This window comes from Syngnathoides biaculeatus, chromosome 18 (assembly GCF_019802595.1).
Source record: "Syngnathoides biaculeatus isolate LvHL_M chromosome 18, ASM1980259v1, whole genome shotgun sequence".
NCBI classification, from domain to species: Eukaryota; Metazoa; Chordata; class Actinopteri; order Syngnathiformes; family Syngnathidae; genus Syngnathoides; species Syngnathoides biaculeatus.
Window position 1 is genome coordinate 8,452,512 of NC_084657.1, and position 19,022 is coordinate 8,471,533.

Below are 19,022 nucleotides of genomic sequence, written 5' to 3' on the forward strand. Positions count from 1 at the left end.
GTTCCAGCCGGGCACAGAGCTCATGGATACGTTGATTAGTAACCTGGAGAGCAGCCTCTTGCTCGACCAGGCGTTTGCCCTGGACTTGCAGCGAATGGCGGATGGCTTCAGAGTCGGCTGGGTCCATGTTATGGCAAGATCGTTCTGTCACGGACGGGGCTCGAAGGTGGACCCAAATGCACGACTCCAGAGACAGGCAGACAGTATAGAGGAAACCTTTATTCGGTCCAAGGTCAGGGATCAGGCAGGCAGTCCAAACAAGGCAGAAGTAATCGTGCGGCAGGCTCAAGACTGGGGTCAAGGGACAGTCGTAGGTCGGTACACGGAGAGCAGAAGTCAGGCGACCGAGAGTGCGGGAACGAAGCATCAAGGATGTCGATCTGGCGAAGGACAAGTCTTCCCCCAAGTCCTATATATGCTGGGAGGCATCAGCTGGAACAAGGTGCAGGTGTGCTCTGACTAATTGGCAGGCCACGCCCAGCCTGGGCAGGAAGCCAGGAGCATGACACAAAGGCAAGGACGGCATTTGAACCCTGGTCATCAGAACTGTGAGGCCAACGCTCTAACCAGTTGTTCCACCGTACCGCCGCATTTAAAATGACAAATATTTACATATACAGTGAAGAAAAAAAGGATTTGAACACCCTGCTATATTGCAAGTTTTCCAATTTAGAAATCACGGCGGGGTCTGAAATTTCATCATCGGTGCAAGTCCACTGTGAGAGAGATAATCTAAAAACAAAAATCCAGAAATCATAATGTATGATATTTTCACGATTTATTTGTGTGAAACAGCTGCAAATAAGTATTTGAACACCTGTCTATCAGCTACAATTCTGACCCTCAAAAACCTGTTAGTCCGCCTTTAAAACTCCACCTCCACTCCATGTATTCTCCTGTATCTCACAAATAAATTGTTGAAAAAAAAATCATACAGTGTGATTTCTGGATTTTTCTTTTTAGATTATCTCTTTCACAATGGACATGCACCTACGTTGAAAATTTCAGACCCCTCCATGATTTCTAAGTGGGAGAACTTGTAAGATAGCAGGGTGTTCAAATACTTATTTTCTTCACTTTACATACTTTCTGTCTATAATCAGACTTAAAATGACGTAGATATTGACATACTTTTTCTCTTACAATTGGTACTGTTTAGCATTCTTACTGTAATACTGAGTTGCAACTAAATTAAACTTTTATATCAAAACTTGAGTGTCATTTTCTTGTCGTTTGCAGTTTAGTCCAACAAAACTCATTTAACAACTTGGCATTTATACACAGTATTTGTTGATTTGACATAATGTACTAGTGTGTTCGAGTCGGATCAGGCCTGCAATGGAAAATACATCATATTATATTAATTAAATATAATTGTACATCCATATACAATATATAAACAGGAAAGTGATTCACAACTATGGGATTTTTCTTTTCCAGTTGAGCTCTGATGCACCAAAAGAGAACTGCAGCATTACTATGACTCGTTCTGAATTCACAGCAAATGACCAATGAGCAACCAGCTTTAGGCAGCTCCGCGCAGGCAGGCGAGGGACTGAAGTGTACTCAATGTACTGATGAACAGAAAGTGATTTGAATGTACTGTTTTCCACGAATGATTGGTTTGTTGAAAGTCTTCATTTGCAATCTGTCTAGAAGAGACGTACTGTACTAATACGTGTGGTCTGAACTGTCTTGCCAAGAGTGACTCATGTGGAAGTTCAGTGCACATACACCTACTCCACATATTTGCAGTAGATGTACTCATGAGCAATATTCCCTCCAAACTGCACGCGTGCACAATTGTGCACTGCTGATGTGGTCTCTGCACATAGACAATCTGAGTTGCACACCAAAAAAAAAAAAAAAAAAAAAAAAAAAAAAAAAAATCAAACCCAAATTTTAATTATAACATAACTACCCACTTTGTACCATTTTGCAATGTGATTCAATGACAGTTGGAGTATGTAGAAATACAAGATTTTCTCTTTTTTGAGCGAGAAAGGGTCTGGTCTGAAAAACGTGTTGCGAAGCCTAAGCTGGAATCAAGTTTTTGGAGGGAAATGTGTGGATAGAGTGGAAGCTGGACTACTTCAACAGTTATATTAGGCGCAAGTCATTTGAACGCATATCGAACAGTACGCAGATTTAAGACAAAAATCCAGAAATCTAGAAATCACAATGCATGATTTTTTACAATTTATTTGTGTGATACAGTTTCAAATAAGTATTTGAAGACCTGAGAAAACCAATGTTAATATTTGGTACAGTAGCCTTTGTTTGCAATCACAGAGGTCAAACGTTGCCTGTACTTGTTCACCAGTTTTGTACACACTGCAGGAGTGATTTTGGCCCATTCCTCCTCCTTAATACATGGAGTGGAGGTGGACTTCTAAAGGCGGACTGACAGGTCTTTGAGGGTCAGAATTCTAGCTGATTGACAGGTGTTCACATACTTATTTGCAGTTGAATCACACAAATAAATCGTTATACATTATGATTTCTGGATTTTTCTTTTTAGATTATCTCTCTCACATTGGACATGCACCTACGAAGAAAATTTCAGACCCCTCCATGATTTCTAAGTGGGAGAACCTGCAATATAGCAGGGTGTTCAAATACTTATTTTCTTCACTGTAAATATCTCACCATAGAAGTTCAATATTCACAGAAATTTTAAAAAAATGAGTAAAAAAGTAATAGTCATATCAACAAGTGCAGTGTTCATTTGAAATATGACATAGTACCGTAATTTCCAGCCAACAGAGGGCACCGGATTATAAACCTCACCCAGTACATTTGTGAAGGAAATACCCTTTGGTACATACATAAGCCGCACCTGTGTAAAAGCCGCAAGTGCCCACATTGAAACCCACATTGAAACACGAGATATTTACAAAGAAAGACGGTACACAGAAAGAGTTTTCAAAGTTTTAATACCTTATCTTATCTTAACATAGCACCAACACGGTAGCACAAACAGGGCTGGTAACAAAAAAAAAAAAAAAACAGCCACGGCAGCTACACAATATTAACGGTTGCACAGGACAAACAGAGCCGGTTTAAAAGAATCATTGATGCGGCAGTAACAGCAGCAACACGCGCTAACAGGGCCGGTTAAAAAAAAAAAAAAATCACTGTAACACGGCAGTAACACAGCAGCAACATGCTAGCACAGTGCTAACAGGGCCAGTAACACAGCAGCAACATGCTAGCACAGTGCTAACAGGGCCGGTTAAAAAAAAAAAACATACCAGTAAAAGTTACTTCCTTTGCACATATATTCCACTGCTTACCTTTTCCGCTAGAGTGCCCCCTTGCGGCCGTTAGGAAAAAAAATGTACAAATTAGCCGCATCATCACATAAGCCGCAGGGTTGAAAGCGTGTGGAAAAAGTCGTGGTTTATAGGCCGGAAATTACGGTAACTATGAATGTTGATTTGATTTTTAAAAGTTTATTCTGGAGTGAAAACTAATAACTTGTCTGAATCCGACTGATTTTGATCTGAAAAAAAAAAAGTTATTCAGAGACTTTTTGTAAATGACAAATGACTTGTCTGCATTAATGTGGTGGGTGATACTGAGATCTGGACTGCAGCACATAGGCCAAGTCAGACTCACAGGCAGTGGTAGTGATGCGGAAGATGTCTCGTAAGTGAGAGTCCGTTAGCTGTGTCCTCACACACCTCTTACTTAAGTTTATAACCGAAAATGTCTTCTCACAGAAATACGTTGACCCAAACAACCTTAACATTTTGATACCAAGAGCTTGAATCTTTCAAAACCTGTCCTTTTGCAGCTGTCGGTAAAAGTTGGTGAGAGAAAGCTGCTGGTGCCGACCGCGGCTCTCTGCGTCACACTGCAACTCATTGAGGTCCAGGTGCAAATGGTCTGGAACATCATCTGGGTCGACGGACACAGGTCAGGAAAAAAAGAGCGACCTCGTTCTCGATAGCTGCAAAATCCCGAAAGGGTTGTTTAAATTCCCCAGCCAGAGATGAAATATCTGATCCGTACCACCTCGTTTGTGCACTGACATTCCTCTGTGGGAATATGGTCATGATTTCTTGCAGTGCTAAAAAGTTTGTAGTGTTGGGATGGGTTGACGACGGGTGTCAGAAGAGAGAAGAAGAGAATAAGTCTGTTCCTCTCGTTTGGTTTTTCATGCTCTTAAGGTCAAGTAGTTCATTTGGTCGTCCACTCCTCTCGAAAAAATAAGTAACTGAGCAGTGTCAGAGGCATCTGTGCTTTCGTCGTAAGATAGCGAAAAAAAATGTCAAACTCGTTTCCTCTCACTCCCAATTGTCTTTTGATGTCTGACACTTGAAACCTGCGTGCCACAGTGTTACGTGCCAGGTCGACTTTGTCAAACTCTTGGTGCTTCCCAGGACAGATTTTATACACCATAGTCATCACACAGTCTTTGATAAATTCACCCTCAGTGAAAGGTTTGCAATGCTTTGCGATCAGCCCGGCTACCTCATAACTAGCCTTTGTAGTGTTCTCATTTGACTCTATAAAATATTGCTGCTGTGAGATTAAACTGGCTTCAAGTTGCTTCAGTTTCTCGCTGCGTTCCTTCCCTGTGATCTTGTCGTACATGTCACCATGTCTCGTTTGGTTTTGTCGGTTGACATTGAACTATTTAAAAACAGCCGTCGTCTCTTTGCAAATGAGGCAAATACAGTTGTTGCGTATTTCAATGACGAAATAGTCCAATTTCCATCCATTCTTGAAGCATTGGCTCTCGCAGTAAACTTTGCTTTTGTTGTTGATTGTTGCCATTTTAGAAAATTGTAGGCAAAAAGTCACACGGGCTGAGGAACAGCATTTAGTGTGTAAGCTACACCATACGTAGCTAACAGTACTGCTGCCTAATGTATTAAGTCGACGTGCAGACCAGACGTTATTGATTTTATGACAGACACTGCGGGCAGGATGAAATTTGACCACGGGCCACATTTGTTCCCCAAGCCGGATTTTGGACATGACTGCTCTAAACTAACAGCTAATATTGAGTCAGTCAAGCAAATGAAAACAAATATTTAAAATGAATGTAAATTAAAAATAAATGAATATGTACAGTGTGGCAAGGGCTCACAGTTCTGAGGACCGGGGTTCAAATCCGGGCCCCACCTGTGTGGAGCTCACGTGTTCTCCCTATGACTGCGTGGGTTTTCTCCAGGCACTCCGGTTTCTTCCCACATCCTAAAAACATGCATTAATTGGACACTCTAAATTGATGACTATATACACATAGTTACGTAGTGGTTCTCAAGATACTCAAAAGATGCTTTACACCAATCAGATGAAAATGACAGGAAGGTGGGTGAGCGGGAAGCATGGGTCCTGGTCTCAAGAACTGTCCAATGCGGTGGAATGCAGACGAGTCTCACTGGCTGTCTATGAGTCACAACCAAAGCCCGGTGCTCGAAAGCTGAGAGATTTTTTTTTTTAAGTCTACTTGCCTTTCTAGTTTACAACCTGTGAAAACAACAATGAATAGTTCTTCGGTGAATGTGTACCATTAAGGTGAATGTTATGAACTGAATAGGGAAGCACTGGAATGGTTCTGTAAAACAGAACAGCAATTGACCCCTCCGTAGAAATTGCGTCATCCGCGTCGCTGATCAATCAGAGGCCAGAGATCTGATAAACCACGCCCCTTTTTGGACCCGCAGTTTCCTCAGACAACGTTGTATGGTCCAGTATAGCCTTTGTTAGCGTTTTATCTCTTATTTGGGTTCTTTAACAATAGATATGGTTAAGAGGTGTAGTCACGGACTTTATAATAGTGACGACAGGTATCCTGAAAGGCTAGTTGGTGGAGTTCAATTCATACCCTTTCCAAAACCGAAGACCCAGTACGAAAAATGTCTTTGATGGATCAAACTTTGTGGAAGACCGCATGATCAACTGAATCCATCAACCGGAACAGATATGTTTGCACGAAGGTAAGCCCTATATTTGATTTTCAATACATGTCTCATATAAATGAATTAGCAGTTCTTCGCTTGCATAACATAGCTAAGTGTGAATGATTGACACACATGATCTGTGTTGAGCGATATTTTGCGATGATCTGACTGCACAAACGTGTTCCTTTGTTCGCGGTAATGGGCTAAGCTAAACCGGACTGTGTTTGCACGAAGGTATGCCCAATATTTGATTATCAATACATGTCTCATATAAATGAATTAGCAGTTCTTCGCTTGCATAACATAGCTAAGTGTGAATGATTGACACACTTGATCTGTGTTGAGCGATATTTTGCGATGATCTGACTGCACAAACGTGTCCCTTTGTTCGCGGCTAATGGGCTAAGCTAAACCGGACTAGCAGTCTTAAAAGCCTTCGACGTGCACTGAGACACCAAGACTGAAGGAAGGATGTTTGAGGACACTAAAGTAGTGATTGTCGTACTCGGTCGGGACTTACGTAGGTTCGGCACTAATTCAAGAATAATTATTGAGGGGAGCGCGTGACGTTACATAAAGAAAACGAGAGAAACAACTCATAAATCAAGCCTCGCCTTATTTTCCTTCATACAGCGGTTCACAAACGGCGATACAGATACATACAGATTCTGCACACAAGTGTGATAGGTAACACAAAAATAGGAAACTGTCAATGACGAATTCGTCTTTGGGTTATAATATATTATATTATGTGGCTTCTCGGTTTTCCTCTGACTCTGGAAAGATCTTGCGCTAATATCAATGGTTTCTCCGTCGATATGCATGTAAATACCATTGAAATACCCCTCGCTGAAATACTTGAAGCCCTGCTGTCTGCTTTTCAACGATATTTCACTGTTAGCTAAGAATGCGAGTGAGAAATCAGCCGGTAAATCGGACAGTTTCGCTCTATTCTTTTCTTGCTGTGCCGCCCTTTTTGCTAATTGTTTGTCTGACGTAGGCGCACGTGGCGTGACGTCACTTCAGGAGGCGTGGTTAAGTGCCCTGTACGGAGGGGTCAATTTGGTGAAAAGATCTTTTTAAGAAAACATCTCTGTCATTTACACTATCTTTGTGGAACAAAAAAACAGATAAATCAGAACTCAGTAAAAACTCATCAGAAAAGTCTCTTCAATTTAGGGGCTATGTCACTCACGTGGAGAAGAGTTGGTGACCTGATAAGAACTAGAGTCTCTGCTGCTTGCAAAGATGTCTTTGTGACAACTCCTGGAGACAAACTTTGTCAACAGAGAGTTGCGCTGAATTTACACGTTCGATTTTATCTGAAATCTTTTGGAGAGCGCTCTCCGTACTCCCATCAGAGAGAAAAGCATAATGTATCTTAATGTCAGAAAACTGAGATTAGTTGTCAACAATATTTATCCGGACATCTTTATTCATGTCAATTTAACCTCTGAGAATATAAGAAAACTTGACGCGAAATTTGGGATTTTACGGACAATAAAGCATTTTCCTCATTATAAAGGACTGTTTCGGCTGAGTGTGGGATGCCTCCACCGAAACTTCAGGATACGTTGCCCATTTGAGACTTTGGCCGCAAAAGAAATGTTCTTATTAGTGATGTAAATATTCTTTTCATTTGCACTTTTAAGTGGGCAATGGACAGCAAGCTTCACGTTGGTGGACACTAACAGTGAGGGATTCTGTCAAGCTGAAGAGTCATATCAGGCATTTTTGGCCTGTGAGACTCCCGAGGCAGCTGATAGGTACAGAGCTAGCTAAGCAGAATGCAGCTTGGGTAGTCACAGAGGCAAAAAGGAGTTTGTTGAGGCTATGGAGAACGATTTCAAGACGGCTTTGAGGAAATTCTGGTCCACCATCCGGTGTCTCAGGAGGGGGAAGCAGTGCGCCGTCAACATTGTGTATAGTGGGGATGGGGTACTGCTGTCCTCAACTCAGAATCTTGTGAGTCGGGGAGAATACTTCGAAGACCTCCTCAATTCCACCAACACGTCTTCCCGTGAGGAAGCTGAGTTTGGGTGCTCTGAGGCAACTACTCTTTCCCATAACTTCATTATATGGTGCCTCAACTTGATTCTTCTATAGTTCCCACAGCTCTGAAAAACAGCTGTGTTCTTAACAATGGGAATGGACACACTTTTCCTCCATTTTTCAGCCATCCTCTGATCCGCTAGCTTTTGAGCAAGTTGGCCAAAAACTGCACAACCCCCTCTCCAAATTGCTTCCATACCGCCACAGGTATGTCATCAGGACCAACTGCCTTTCCATTGTTCATTGTCTTTTTTACCTTTCTAACTTCCCCCTTATTAATGATTGCAACTTCCTGGTCCACCACACTTGCCTCTTTTAGTCCTCTTTCTCTCTCATTTTCTTTATTGATCAATATATCAAAGTATTCTATTTAGCACACTGCTGGTACCATCCATCCATCCATTTTCTGAGCCGCTTATCCTCAGGTGAACCTCAAGGGTCGCAGCAGTGCTGGAGCCTATCCCAGCTATTATCATGCAGGAAGCGGGTTACACCCTGCACTTGTTACCAGCCAATCGCAGGGCATACAGAGACCGACAACAATCGCACTCACAATCACACATAAGGGCAATTTAGAGTCTCATATTAATAGGATAATAGGAATCCAGAGTGCCCAGAGAAAACCCACCACAGGCATGGAGAGAACATACAAACTCCACATGGGCGGACCAGGATTTGAACCCCTGTCCTCAGAACTGTGAGCCCAATGCTCTACAGCTGTGCCACCGTGTCACCTCAGTCAACACATTTTTATCTCGATCCTTAATCACCCTAACCTGCTGCACATCCTTCCCATTTCTATCCCTGTCTGGGCAACAAGTACAGATCTTTTTTTCCTTCTTTAGTGTCCAACCCGGTGCACATGTTGTCATACGCCTCTGGTTTAGCCTTCGCCAACCTCTACCTTTGCCCTACATCACATCTTAATGTATTCCTTTCTCCTCTCCTCGGTCCTCTCAGAGTCACACTTTTTCGCAAGCTTCTTTCTCTGGATGACTTCCTGCAATTTGGGGTTCCACCATCCAGTCTCATAATCCCCTTTCGTACCAGACGATACACCCAAGTACTCTTCTCCCAGTCTCTCTGGGTGTAGTAGTCCAGTCTTCCGGGAGCTCCTCCTGTCCAATGAGAGGCAGAATCACCTCTTTCTGAAAGGCCACACAAGACTCTTCCGTTTACTTTTTTCACCACATGGTTTTCTGTTCTTCCTCTGTCATCTCAATTTTTCTTCCCAACACCAAAGTCATCCTAAAAACCACCATCCTATGCTGTCTAGCATACACTCTTCTCCACCACTACCTTACAGTCTGTAACCTTCAGATTACATCATCTGAACAAAATGTAATCCACCTGAATGCTTCTACCTCTGGTCTTGCCGGTCACCCTATGTTCCTGCTTCTTTTGGGGGTGAGTTCACTACTGCCATTTCCATCCTATTTGCAAAGTCTACCACCATGTGTTCCTCAATGTTCCTTTCTTACCCCTCATTTCTTAATTGCCCTGTCTGGGATGCTCAGAACTATTTCATCTAGTTCCTTCCAGAATTCCTCTTTCACCTAGAGGTCACATCCTAGCTGTGGGCCATAGACGCTCATCACATTATGGATAACACCCTCAATTTCAAGTTTGAGCCTAATCACTTTCCAATACTCTTTTCCCATCCAAGACATCCTTACCCAACTCTTCCTTTAAAATAACCCCTACTCCATTTCTCTTCCCATTAACGCCATGGTAAAATAATTCAAACCCTTTTCCTAAACTTCTAGTCTTACTGCCGTTCCAACTGCTCTCTTGGATGCACAATATCTCAACTGTTCTCCTAAACATCATGTTAACCAACTCCTGATCGTTTCCTGACATAGTCCCACCAATCAAAGTATATCAGAAGGTTTGCAGCCCTATGTGGGCAATGTCAGGGAACAACCCAGTGCAATCTGTAGGCCAGTCCCAAACCAGATAAATGCAGAGGGTTGCATCAAGAAGGACATCCATCTTAAAACATTTGCAATATTAATGGTGTCACATCTAAACTCCCATCATGCTTGGAGCATGTAAATAGTGTTTAAAGTGAATGTTTTGTGTCGGTTATTTCTTTAGCCCGATTATTATTTGTTGTATTATTTGCTAGTTATGCCATTCTATTTGCTGTGGTGTGATACATTTAGTATTGCTATGACACCGTGAGCGTGAACAACATCTTGAGTAATGGCCAGCTTACACTGTCCGTGTGTGGGACAATGTAAGCGTCTTCTGCTTACAAATGTAAAATTCTAATCGTTTCTCTTTGCCTCATGGGCACCATCATATGGTAGCTTACATATGTCCTGATACATATGCTCACAGGAATGCTAACAATGTAACTGGTGTGTTCAAGTGTACTTCATTGGTTTAGTCACATAACAATTACTTATTACGCAACTCATTGTGTGCTTGAAGTACACTCTCCAAGTGCACTTTATGGTTGCAAAAATATGGTACATATCGTATATATAGGTATTTTAATACTGCATCCATTATTTGCAGATTTTTGTTGTTCGCATGGCGTAACAAATATAACCCCTGCAAATAACGAGGGAATACTGTAAAGCTCATTCAAAATCACAGGTCTGTTAGAGCCAGAAACCTTGCTTTTGTAGGTGACGAAAATACTCATTTTTCACCGTAATGTGCAAACAAATTCTTTAAAAATCAGAATGCATTCAGATTCATACCCAGACAATTTTGAGTCCTCAATTCACCTACCATGCATGTTTTGGGGGTGTGGGAGGAAACCAGAGTACCCTGAGAAAAGCAGTCACAGGTAGAACATGCAATTTATACATAGGCAATCTGTTTAAAGCTTGGTTAAAATGAAATCCTGAGAGATTGGATTGTAGCTTGCAGGGTCCACTTGCAGTTGTGACAAGTCTCTGCATTTGGTGCAGCAATCTAAAAATTCAAATGAAATATTTGCTGCACCACTTGTTCTGGTAATGCTGAGAAAATTAAAGGTTCAGTCAAACAATGTGAAAATAACATACATTAAGATGCAGTTTTCTGGAAAATAAAAGAACAGAGGCGTGTTTGTTATTCTATTTTGTGCAAAATGAATTATTCATGTACAAAGAGTATGGGTTTATGTTGCAAATGGCACCTCAATATAGATTGCTTTCATTACAGAAACTGACATTTCATTTACAGTTGAAGGCAAAACATTCTCCCATTCATGATTTTTCATTTCTTTACTTTTTTTTGTCCCCAAGGCTAAAAAATATTCACAGCTCAAAAGCATTAAAGAAAGGTTTTTAATGGCTGTTCATGGTTTTCCCTGAATTGCATTCATTGTGGTCTTGTCCTCTCTCCCAAACACATGGTTGCATATTAGAGTACATTAATATACAATTAGCCTTTTTGATGACATAGATGTTTTGACAAGCTTGATGTAGAGTATGTATAGTTTTGTGCTTGTTGAAGAGTTCAGATCACGATAAATTGATTAAAGTTTAAGGAGGAATGCACTCAAGGGCCCATCTCCACAAGAGGGTTTTCAATCTCTGAACTGCTGAAGGCTCTCTATGCCACAATCCACAGTTTTCAGGCATTTATGATGTTTTCACTGGTCATTTTTACAAACACTCATGTCACTTACTAGTTCCCTGGCACAATGATGTAGTGATTGATCAAATTTGATGCAGTAGCATCTCTATATACATTATAAAATCCATCCATCCATTCATGCATCCATCCATCCATGTTTTTAGCTGCTTATCTTCACAAGGGTCGCGGGAGTGCTGGAGCCTATCCCAGCTGTCAACGGGCAAGAGGTGGTGTCTCGCTCTCTCCAAGCTATCTCCCACTTAAGAACATAAACAGTAACCTTTGATTAAATGAAGCAAAAATAACAACTGGTAACAACTACAGTGTGCTGGAAGCTAAGAAATGTGCCGCATCTTTAAAGCCCATATTTTATACCATATCACTAAAAGGCAGCGTATATCTGTGTAGTCAGGAGAGGTGGAAGTGCTTGTGTCTGACAAAACGTTTTTGAGACAATAAGTCAGCGATGTATTTTGTTGTCAAAACATGATGTTACAAGCAAATACTCCATAGTGACACATTTTTCTCATTTGTTTAAAAGTCACATACTGTTAGAAAGATTTTTTTTTTTCCCCTCTAAATTTCAGGACTGGTGGGATTCGTTTTCCAACACAGATGTGCTTTCTAAGCACCTCCATTAACAAGCTAGAAACACTTATGGGAAGATGATGAACATGAAGTCACTGAAGCCAATGAAAAGCGTATGTCCATATGGGCAACAACCGGCTACGACAAGACTATCAAATCCTGCAACTTTACTCATTTTGGTCATTCACAAACATCAAGGAAAGGGCTAATTTTATGTACGTATGGAACATTCAAGAACAAGTGACATACCTCTTAAACATGTCAGTGACTAGATGTTGAAATCAAAGAAGCTACTCACCTTGAACTAGCAGCCGTGTTGTGTGAATGGCCTCTCCTTGGGGGCTAAAGGCTCGACATGTATAGGCACCACGATCCTCACGGGTGATGGATTGCACTGTCAAGCTCCCATCAAATACCTGCACATACAAATGACCAGTCAATCAAACAACCAGTCATGAAGTTAATATTGTCCAATTTGGTTCTCTTAGTTATCATGTGATTTTATGCTCTGTCACATTAGCGATCGATTACTTTCAAGCCTTGTCCTTTGTCTTCTTCCATTCAGTTGATTTAATTTGTTTGTGTCTATCTGTGCCGGATAAATCATTTGTTCCTCTGTGAATTCTCTTTTGCAATCATGCAAGCTTTTTTTTTTAAATAATTTCTGATCAAATTTGAACCGTTAATCCACATATTACAAATTATTTTTTTTAGTATGATTTTAACTTAATATAGTACTGACCTTGGCTAAGTCTTTTCTGATAAACTGAATACAATGGACTCTTTCTATTCTCAGTGGATAAGGACATCCATTGTAGAAAATCCATGGATAATTTATGCCCATTATAATTCAATGACAAAAAATGTTGTCAACCTAAAAATAATAAAATAAAATAAGTGAGAATAAATCAGCAATAAGTGTTTTGGGGGTTGGTTCCCCCCCTTCCCACAAAAAAGGTTTAAAAAATAATTTAAAAAATATTACATTTTTTTTGTTGGAATAGTGAATAGGTTAATCCAATGGGGGGGTTAACTGTGACAAAGGGAGGGAAGGGGGTCCACAATATATACGTATAAAAAGCCTAAACATTTTTGTTCAAATACTAGATTTTTAGTAATCCATCCATCCATCAATTTACTGAGCCCCTTATCCTCACAAGAGTGGCAGGAGTGGTTAAGCCTATCCCAGCTGTCATTGGGCAGGAGGCGGAGTACACCCTGAACTGGTTGCCAGCCAATAGCAGGGCACATGGAGACAGACAACAGTCGCACTCACAATCACACCTAAGGGAACACCTAGTGGCAACTTGGTCTCTGATTAATGCATGTTTGTGGGATATGGGAGGAAACTGGAGTGCTTGGAGAAAACCCACGCACCTTTCTACCTGAATTGTACTCAAAGTGCTTTAATACTGTCCCCTCATACTCCTACTGATGGAGCAACTAAGGGTTCAGTATCTTGCTCTCGACACCTCAACATAGTCACATGGGCTGAGTGTTGAATTTGCAACCTTCAGGTATGGTGACAACCACTCCACTTCCGGTAGGGAGTTACTCACGTGGTCCCAGCTGCCATCTCCAAACATGGACAGCTTTTATTTCCGTTATTTGCCAGACAAAGTCGACGTCTGGGATAACTCTTATGGGCCCATAATGCACAAACGTAATACATTAACCATGTCCTAATTTCCCAATTATGGAAACATTTGTTACCATTGAGATTTAAGATTTACTTCTTTGGATTGCCATTATCATCATTTGCCTCATGCCTGACATTAGCAAAGATGTATGGGCAAATTCTAGCAAAACAAACAGACAAAAGTCTGTTCAAATCTCCAAAAATTAGTAATTCAAACTTTGTAAGCGGGCTCGGTTCTCCATTTAGATTAAATGTTTGTTGTATAATTTCATGCAGCAGTTGATGTCCATCCATCCATCCATGCTTATCATCACAAGGGTCGCGGGGAGTGCTGGAGCCCATCCCAGCTGTCAACGAGCAGGAGGCGAGTAAACTCTGAACTGGTTGCCAGCCAATCGCAAGGCATGTGGAGAGTCGCACTTACAATCACACCTAGGGGCAATTTAGAGTGTCCAATTAATGTTGCATGTTTTGGGGATGTGGGAGGAAACTGGAGTGCCCGGAGAAAACGCACGCAGGCACGGGGAGAACATGCAAACTCCACACAGGGAGGACCAGAATTTGAACCCCGGTCCTCAGAACTGTGAGGACAACGCTTTACAGCTGCACCAACCCGCCGCCAGTTGATTTCATTTAAGACCATTTCAATGGTCTTGTCATAGTTCCTGTTTCAACCAGAATGCCAGACTGTGAAAATTATCGAAGGTGCAATGAATATGTGCATTCTTTCCACACACAAGTGATATTGTATTTCATCCAATATCTCATCTATATTCAGTATTTATACCTTATACTTTGCATTGGAGATGAGAAGGTTGCCATCCCGCAACCAGCTGACTGAGGGTTTCGGGTTGCCAAATGCAATGCAGGTCAAAATGATGCTTCCTCCCTCCTTGGCCTCAACGTACTGAGGAGGTGTTTCTGTGAATGTGGGAGGGGCTGAAGAGTTGGGAAAAAGCAACGGTAAAAATGTTAATAAAGTCTTCTGATCAAAATTAAGTATAAATGCAGTGCAGTAATCATCTACTTTACTCATGACCTAATTTTACAACGTAAACTGAGAGCAACATAAATTTCTGTTTTTCACACAACTGTGTGCACAAGCTTAAAGAGTGGAAACTCTAAATGTTTCCCTGAATTTGTTGAATTCAGAGTTACACTACAATTTACAGGAAAATGTCAGTGGATTGAAAAAGATCCCAACACAGCAAATAAGACCTCAATTGATTCAGCCTTCAATTTTCTGCACACATAGGGTCATGGGTGAGCAGGAATCTATCCCACATTACTTAGGGCGAGAGATGGGGAACACCCTGAATTCAAAAGTAAATCCTGTTGTTATGAGTGGTGGGAGACAATAGACATGGAATAATTAATCTAGCTCACAAAATGAGATCGTACAGAAAAGGGCTGAACAAGATGCAGGAAAAGAGGAAGGCAGTGCTACTGACGAGTGGAGCATTGGGATTCTTTTTTTAGTGTTTTTTGAGGGGTGCTCAATGTGTCGATCACTCACAAATGTTACAGTACTTACGTCGCCCATCAATGTGTTTTATAATGACAGCGTCCACCACAGCAACACAGTCTGGGCAACGTAGAGCAAAGCTTATGCACGTAGAGAAAAGTTTATGTTTACTTTCGATAATAATGGAGAAAGTTAAAAAAGAAATGCTGTTGTTTTAAGATGCAATGACTTGTCGGAGTATGAATAATCGAAGAAAAAGTGGTTAAACTGGACGAGATTTTTTTTCTTTTCTGAGTCGGAAAGGTCTGGTCTGAAGCCAAAATAGAAAGTGCAGGATGAGATGGCGTTTAATTTTAAAATTCCACCTTGGCACAGCCTAATCCAGGATGAAAGCACAGACAATACAGTCCATACAAAGCTAATTCTGGATTTTAAATAAAGGAGGCAATATAACATTAACCTTGAAACGGTTTGGGAGCATCATCATCAACCCTCCTCCCACCTCCCACTCCTCCCCACTCCCCGCACCTCGGTAGCTTGCAAGAGGCTGGCTGCTTGAAAAGTAGATCTTGGGGTAAAAAAAGTCTGGGAACCCCAGTCTAAACAGTTTTTCAAATGCATTTCATGATATTGGACCTTTAAGCGCCGCCCAACACCGGTGTTGAGTCAGCAAAGCAGTCTGGGCATAGTAGAGCGAAGACGAGCGAGAAACGCGACTTATGTTTACCCCAATTGGTAAAAGTAAAAAAAGAAATGCTCTTATTTTAAGATGCAATGACTGTTGGAGTATGTGCAAATAGAAGAAAATGCGGTGAGACTGGGTGAGATTCTCTCTTTTTCAAGCGAGAAAGGTCCTGGTCTGAAAAATGTGTTACGGAGCCAAAGTAGAAAGTGAGTCTACAGAAAAAAACGTGTGGCTAGAATGGAAGCTGGACTACTTCAAGAGTCACATTGTGCAGAAGTCATTTGAAAGCAATCAGAATTGTACGTAGACGTAAGTCGGGAATGGGGATCGGTACTTTTTTGGGGGAGCGCGCCAAAGAAAAAGAGAAAAAGAACAAGCTGACGCTATTAAACAAATCGAACCCAGAGCAAGTTAACATTCTCATCAACAACGTTCTGCTAGCCATCAACGGGAATGCATCTCTGGTGTCAGTTAAACAAATTCACAATCAACCAAAGTACCCCAATATACCAGAAAGCTGACTTGGGAAAAGTTATGACTGATTTTTTTAAATTCAGTCAGTCAATGTAATGGATCAATTAATACATGAAATAATAATTTTAAAGTTCCGCCTTGGGACACCATCATGGATGAAATCACAGAATATAGTGCACAAAATTCTGTATTTTAAATACAGGGAGTAAGATAGCATTCCCCATCAAACTGTTTGGGAGCATCATTCAGCTGTCAGCATGTTCTGCAAAAGAATATCGTACAAGCAATAATTGAGTTCTACAGCAAGAAAAACAGACGGAGATATGATTGTGAAATTTAAAAAAATGAAATAAATTTTGAATCGAGCTTTCAAATTCATATTTTATCGTTGTCTTGGTTTGGTTAGCAATGTATTTTTTGTGTAGTTAAAAGAACAGAAGTTTGTTGACATTTTCATTGTAAATTTTTCAAAAACTGATATAAAATTGTTCTTAATAAAAGTGATGTGATGGGAATGTAAATGTTGTAATCTGATTCTTTTAATAAGCCATGTACCTTCAATGAATGACACGTCTGATGTTGCTCATAGAGGTCAAAAGGACTACTGCAAGGCTTAGTGTGTTTCCTCAGACACATACAAAACTAGAGAAAACATTAGTCCTTACTCTCACATATGGTCACGAGCTGTGGGTCATGACCGAGAGAACTAAATTCCGAAAACAAGCGCCCGAAATGAATTGCCTCAGTCATCCAGGAGGGCCTCAATGTCAAGCTGCTGCTCCTCCTTGTCCATAGCAAAACAGCAGAATTCCACTCCAGGACAAATGCAAATGGGCCCAAGCAAAAACACCCTACCTGAATCATTAGTGACTTAAAGACTGTTAAAATTTTGGCAGCAAAGACAATTAAAAATGTGTTGATGCATTACGATGCGGAGAAGGTGCAGGATGTGGGTTTGCAGCTTCTTGTGGTTTTTCATATGGGCACGGTGTGAAAGAACAAACATAGCAGTTAAAATGATGGTCTGAATGTGCTACATGATGGCAATATAGATACCAAAAATTAATGCGGTAGCAGGTGCAATTAACAAAAGTAGCGGTGAATGTATGTAATCAGAAAAAGCTTGTCATCATTGTCATGTCTCATCTAGTCCAGAATCATCCCAAGTCTTAAAGTGGGAGCATCTAGTTAAAATAATGTAAATGAATGGCAAACCACCAAGGAAACCCCCATTAGATGTCAATGTTGTCTTTTCTTCTGTCGATACCCATGTGTGTTTGCATGCATACAGACACACACACACACACTAATGTTCCCACCATAATAATTTTAATGCAAAGAGAGAGAAAAGGTGACGAGATTACCAAACTACCTTGCACAGCTGTGGGTGATTGACGGATTGAAAAGCACTTACGTCATACCAGCTGTGCAGCGCAACAAACCATCCACAGTCCAGACTACAGTGAAGTTGAAAATCTCACTTCTCATTGTAAATTGTCAAGATCCAGGCTCTGCATCCTGTCTCCTACCTCTCACCCGAGGTTTGAGTTTTGTTATATCCTTTCCATTGATTTTGGATACTCGCAAGTGAATGCGGGTGGGACAACCCAGCGCAGTGGATTTTTTTTTAAAAGGTGGTAAAAGAACAACTTAAGGATTAGCTTGCGGCCTCGTGAACCTGATTGGGTTAGCTACTAAACTTGTCAACCACCTCAGAGAGAAAGCGCATAAACAGGGCATTAAAATGCATAGTTTCGCTGCATCCACCGTGACCACGCCCCCAACGACACTGTACCCCTTGTCGCCTCTTCCACACACCCCCACTCATGCAACTAGGCAGGACTTGGTTAGAACACCAGGAATGACACCGCTGTTTCACTCGGCGACTATACGTCTATTGTAGACAGCCTGGCCACTTAATTTCCACCTACTATTTCAAACCAAAAGAATAGGCTAACACCACCTGAAAGTGTTGTGGTGAGGCAAAGCAACACCTCCCAAAGCTCTCATTCCTGCTTGACTGTTCCCGTATGTATTTTTGGCTCTGTCCGCAACACATCAGTCTCTCCACTCATTGACTCCGGCGCCGATGACAATTCATCCATGAGGAGTTGCCGTGTCAGCTCCATCTTACCGTCGGTCCCCTCCGGTGCCCTAAGAAGGTCACGGCCCTGTACGGCCAACTCATCTCCCATGTAACCCTCTAACCCTAACTCTAACCCACTAAAATTCAACTTACTCATTTTTGGCAATTACCACAAAACACTCTGCTTATTATTCATCCGTTCCCCAGAGATGCCACGAGTGCTCGGCATCCCTAGGCTCAGAAGACAACACCCTCTAATAGATTTAACCCACCTGTCTCTCACTGGTTGGAGACACGTCTGTCATTCTGTCTGCTTTCAGCCATCCCATCCTCCAGAACACCTCTGCCACCTGTTACAAATACTGATCTCTCAGAGTCCCAGAAGATTATGACAATCTATCCCACATGTTCACCAAGGACCTCACCACCTCACTCCCACCCAACACCCCCATGATTGCATCATTGATCTTTTGCCAGGAGCCCCTCTTCCCTTAAGCCGCCTCTTTAATCTTTCCCATCCTAAAAAAAGAGTTGATGGA

The 19,022-nt window shown here is 41.4% G+C and overlaps 1 protein-coding gene across 2 annotated transcripts in view; it reads right to left on the reverse strand.

Moving 5' to 3' along the window:
- The window catches only part of igsf9bb (immunoglobulin superfamily, member 9Bb), a 142,522-nt gene that overhangs the window by 76,120 nt on the left and 47,380 nt on the right, over positions 1-19,022 (reverse strand). For both annotated transcript variants that reach the window (XM_061803778.1, XM_061803777.1), the window contains exons 4-5: positions 14,561-14,712; positions 12,433-12,550 (exon numbers count right to left, since the gene is read on the reverse strand). In XM_061803778.1, coding sequence (XP_061659762.1) covers positions 12,433-12,550; positions 14,561-14,712 — 270 coding nt within the window. The remainder of the gene's footprint in view (positions 1-12,432; positions 12,551-14,560; positions 14,713-19,022) is intronic.